Genomic DNA, 4836 nt, shown 5'->3' with positions numbered 1-4836 from the left:
GAGACAGGGTTTCTCTGTATAGCCCTGGCTGTCCTGGAACTCACTTTGTAGACCAGGCTGGCCTCGAACTCAGAAATCCACCTGCCTCTGCCTCCCGCACTTTTCTTTCTGGAATGGAATCCTCCATATAATAGCAAGTGGGGCTAGGCTCCCCTGTGCCCTGGAACCGTTTCTTGATCTGTCTCGGAAGATGGTCATCCATTGCCAAGGATGTATTTGGTGACCATAGGCATGGGGTCAGCTAGCAAGAGAGCAAGGGGAAGATGTTGGACCAAGAGGGAGCTGCTGTCTTGTCATCTCAACTGTCACTTCAGATCATTCAGTAAATATGAGATGCTCAAGCTAAGGGAGTCCAAATCTAGATACAGATTTGCAAACGGCATAAAGAAAGTTAGCATGGTCACCAGAAAAGACAGAGAGCACAAAACTTTTCGTTCATAACTAGATATAAAAAGTCTATCTCTGGACAGGGAAAATTTTAAATCATATTTTTGTAATGTAATTAATTTCAGGGTTTTGTTATTGTTGTTGTTTTTACTAATTATTTTTTTTTCTCTTCCAACACCGCTTGCATTTGAACCAGGTGCAGCAATTGCTGGGGTCTACCGAGCGGCAGGGAAGGAGATGATCCCCTTTGAAGCCCTCACCCTGGGCACTGGGCAGACGTTCTGCGTAGTGGTAGTCTCTTTTTTACGGGTTTTAGCTACTCTATAGCATCCGCCCTTTCACTGTGATGGCATCCTTGCGTTTTATAGACTCTCCTCAAAAGGAATGGACAGTGTCATGGTTTCTTCTTTCCTCAAATGGAAGCAGCTAGAAGGCTTGAAGACCACCACAGCCCTTTCTTCTAGATGAAGCTCCAGAAATTGAAGACCCTTGTGGGCACCCATCATCCTCAGCCAAGACAAGCTCCTTGTGGCAATTTAAGAAGTTTTACAGGCCACACCATCACTTAAGCCAGCAATGCCTTGGAGTCTGCATCTTCCTGTGCAAGAATGTATCATTGCTGTCTTGTAGCAACAGTGGAGACTGCTGCTTGGTTTAGAGGGGCCAGGCTACACTGCTGAGCGCTTAGCCAAGCTGGCTTGTGTTGGTTGAGAATAAACTGCTGAAATGTAACAGGAAGAAGAACTGAAGTAGAGTTCAAAGCAACAGCTTTGGTTCCACTGTCAAAAGTAGGTGACCACTGAGAATGTGACATGTTATGGATAACTATCTTGACCTCTGATTATTTAATATATTTCAAGATATGTGAATTTATCATTTGATCAAAATAAGCTAGCTAATTGAGGTTTTTTGTTTGTTTGTTTTGTTGTTGTTGTTTTTGTTTTGTTTTAAAGACATGAAGTCTTGCTTTGTTGCCCAGACTGGTCCAAACTCCTGGGCTCCAGGCATCCTCCTGCCTCAGCCTCCTGAATAGCTGGGAAAATAGGCATCACTGTCATGCCTAACGGAGGTTCTTTTTCCCAAAGACTGTCCATGACACCTGGTCATCTTTAACACTATCCATTTTATTTACCGTCTCTGAAAACACACAGTCTTTCTTCAGTGGTTTGACTTGAACTTCAAAACCAGCTAGGCTAGGACACTCTTCGGACATTCAGGCACAGATAGGCTACCTGCAGGATCCTGTTAGGGTTTTTCCTGGTGGTTTCGTTGATTGGATGAGCCTGTGCTTGTGCAGTGTGCTGACGGGTTAGTGGCTATGGGGTTTCCTCACACTGTGTTTACCTAGCAGGGACTCCTTAGCCCGCTCACTCTTGCAGTATTTGGCTATCCACTCCCAGAAAGTGCCTAACACTTCCTCTTCAGACATAACCCCTCTGGCCTTCTTATTTTTCTTCCAGAGAATTGATATCCTTAAAGAGTAGTAGTAGTTTTTAACTCGATTTTTAGCTATTTTAATTTTTACCTCTACTGCCTAACTTTGTTTTTCCTTAAAAAGGCCTCCAAACTGTGACCTTCAGAAGGGAAAGGGGGTGCAGAACCTAAGTACATGTCATCAATTCAATGGTTTTGTATCAGCTACAATAAAATACAACAGCTGTGTTGTAACCTGTTTTCAAAGTAGCTTCTGGTGATAAACTGACAGTTTTAAAAGAAAATTTTCATTGTGAGATTAAGGTTCCCAACCTATGAGGAAATACATTTATCTTAAAGCAATATGTTCTCCGCTTCTGGTTAAATAGTAGCCAGGAGGGGCTGGCAAACTCACTTGGCGTGAAAGGTGGTTCTCAGGGTCCTCGTGGTAGATGGTGAGAACCAACTCCTGGCGTTGTCTCTGCTCTCCACACGCTTTTCACATCACACGTAAATAAATAAATACTATTAAAATTTCTTTTTAAATAGCCAAGACTCTCTGTGGGCACTTGCACCCATATGCACATATTTTCTGTCCCCAATGTACACATGATTTTACAATTTGATAAAATAGCCAAGTGGATCAATTTGCCCAGTAATGGCATCAGGGGAAACTGCAAGGATGGCTCCAAAAATAATTGGCTCTTTCTTTTTGACCGCCACTTGTCAAAACCAGTGACGATCAGGTTTGGTGGGCAACTAAAATGCAAATAAATGACTCTTCATATTCCCCAGTGAAAAGAGCAAATCTTTCTTCCAACGAAAGGTTTCCATTTTCAGTCTGAGGGTCTTTGAATTTGGGAAACATCCCTTCAGCCGGAGAAACTGGAATATTGTCCTGGGCCTTGTGGGAGCTGATAGCATCACTGGAAGGATGCGGGATGTAATTTTACACACTAAGCACATAGGTGAATAGGTGGCTGGCTGTTCCCCTAAACAATAACCTGTGAATGTATTCATCCGTGAATATTTGTGTTTCCAACCAAGACACAAAAGTTCGGGTGTTTTTGTTTCCATATGTTTTATCGGCTTTAAAAACAAACACTTGAATGTGAGATGTATCTTCAAATTCCTGAGTGTTTCATCTACCCCAATGTGTGTGAAGCATTCTTTTTTTTTTTTTTTTTGGATGTGTGTGTGTGTGTGTGTGTGTGTGTGTGGTTCTGTTTTGGTTTTTTTGAGACAGGGTTTCTCTGTGTGGTAGCTTTGGCTGTCCTGGACCCACTTTGTGGATCAGGCTGTCCTCGAACTCACACAGATCCACCTGCCTCTGCCTCCCAAGTGCTGGGACTAAACACACGCACCACCAAGCCGGGCTGTGTGAAGTATTCTTTTGTGGATAAATGTACATAGAGTCTATAGACTGAGCTCTGTGGCTTGAAATGTTTTCAGGAAGATACCATTTGAATGATAAAGAGTGCATTCCACTTGGATCACTGTTTCTGCTGTCTCTCTTCCTCTTCTTGTCTCAAACTTAAGTTAATTGCCATGGTTTATTTTGAACACATCACCTTGAGGAATTTCCTCCTGGTAAGGACTTTTTTGGACCCTGATTCCTGCGTCTGTGTCTCCCTTCTCATCCTCTTTTAAGTTCTGAGATAGAGAGGCAACCTCCAACACAAAGCTGATTTCTTGATGCCTTATTGGGATTTGGGGGTAAAAATTAAGTTCCTGTGCAAAAGCGGAATGATTATGAGCAAGATGCATCTCTGGGCTGCACACTTCCTTTGCAGCAAGATACCACTTAGGAAATGCAGGAATGGCAAGCCAGCAGTTCATGCAAATAATGGCGTCCGTCCTTCCTGTGTCATTTAGGTTTTTAAATTGTATGTTAGCTTTTGATTCCAATGTCTTTTATGTCTGCCCTGGTTTCCTGTAAGGTATTGTAACAGTGCAGGACATGCCACCCTTCCCTGAGGAACTCTTTCCTGGAATGTGAAGCCCTGGTGCCATTAATGGTCCACGCGCAGAAGGTTTTGTGAACATGTATTTCTTTCTTGTGTACTGTGTAGAGCTGGTTATGACCAAAATCAGTTTAACTTTTTATATTAGGTGATTGCACTTAACTGCTATAGTCAAAATGATCAAATCTTTGTACATTAGAGATTTATTTAAATATTATTTTTCTACTGACATTTCTAATGCTAGTATAAATGTTTATTATCAATAAAGAATTTGAATTCTTTAAGTTGGGATCTTGATTTGTTTGTTTGTTTGTTTGTAGATTTCATTTGATGCAATGTCTTGTTATGTATCCTTGGCTAGCCTCCATCTCTTCATGAAGCCCAGGCTGGCCTTGAATTTGTGGCAGTCTTCCTTTCTCTGCCTCTGAGATACTGGGATTACAGGCGTGCCACCACACTCGCTCTGGAGTTGCTTTTTTCTTTTTTCTCCCCACCTCCACCCCCCACCTAGTACTACACTATTACCACCACCTCCTCTTCCTCCTCCTCCTCTTCCTCTTCATCCTCCTCCTCCTCCTCTTCTTAACTTTAGTTTTTTCTCTATTTATTCATTTCTAGACAGGACCTACTAAGCTGCCATGGTTGGCTTGAAACTTGTTTAAGGCTGTTCTGGAACTGAAATCTGCTGGCCCTAGCCTTCCAAGTACTGGGACTAAAGGCATGAGCTACCATGCCTGGTTTCCTTCCTCCCCTCCCCCACTTTTAATTTATTTACTGGTGGGAGCATGGGCATGTGTGTATCATGGCCTGTAAGTAGAGGTTGGAGGACAGCCATTTTTAACCACTGAGCCATCTTGCCAACCCCTGGGATTGTATTTCTATTGCAATCTTTTATAATAAAATTCTACACGTTTAACTGTATTTCTCTTATGTTCAAGTTATAATAATTTATAACTAAATTATTTTTCAGGAAACATGGTTAAACTGTGCTTAAAGTGAACATCACTCATTAACTCTACTGATCAGGTCATTTATTCACATCAAGAAGCTTTGTTTGGGGCCGGGCGTGGTG

The 4836-nt window shown here is 42.2% G+C and overlaps 1 protein-coding gene across 2 annotated transcripts in view; it reads left to right on the top strand.

Moving 5' to 3' along the window:
* Positions 1–2983, top strand: part of Tmem170a (transmembrane protein 170A) — a 13501-nt gene extending 10518 nt beyond the window's left edge. For both annotated transcript variants that reach the window (XM_021220639.2, XM_021220640.2), the window contains exon 3: positions 584–2983. In XM_021220639.2, coding sequence (XP_021076298.1) covers positions 584–714 — 131 coding nt within the window. In that variant the 3' untranslated portion in view covers positions 715–2983. The remainder of the gene's footprint in view (positions 1–583) is intronic.
* Positions 2984–4836: the final 1853 nt, after the last annotated feature.

Source organism: Mus pahari, chromosome 20 (assembly GCF_900095145.1).
Source record: "Mus pahari chromosome 20, PAHARI_EIJ_v1.1, whole genome shotgun sequence".
NCBI lineage: Eukaryota > Metazoa > Chordata > Mammalia > Rodentia > Muridae > Mus > Mus pahari.
This window is presented reverse-complemented; position numbering and strand designations above follow the sequence as displayed.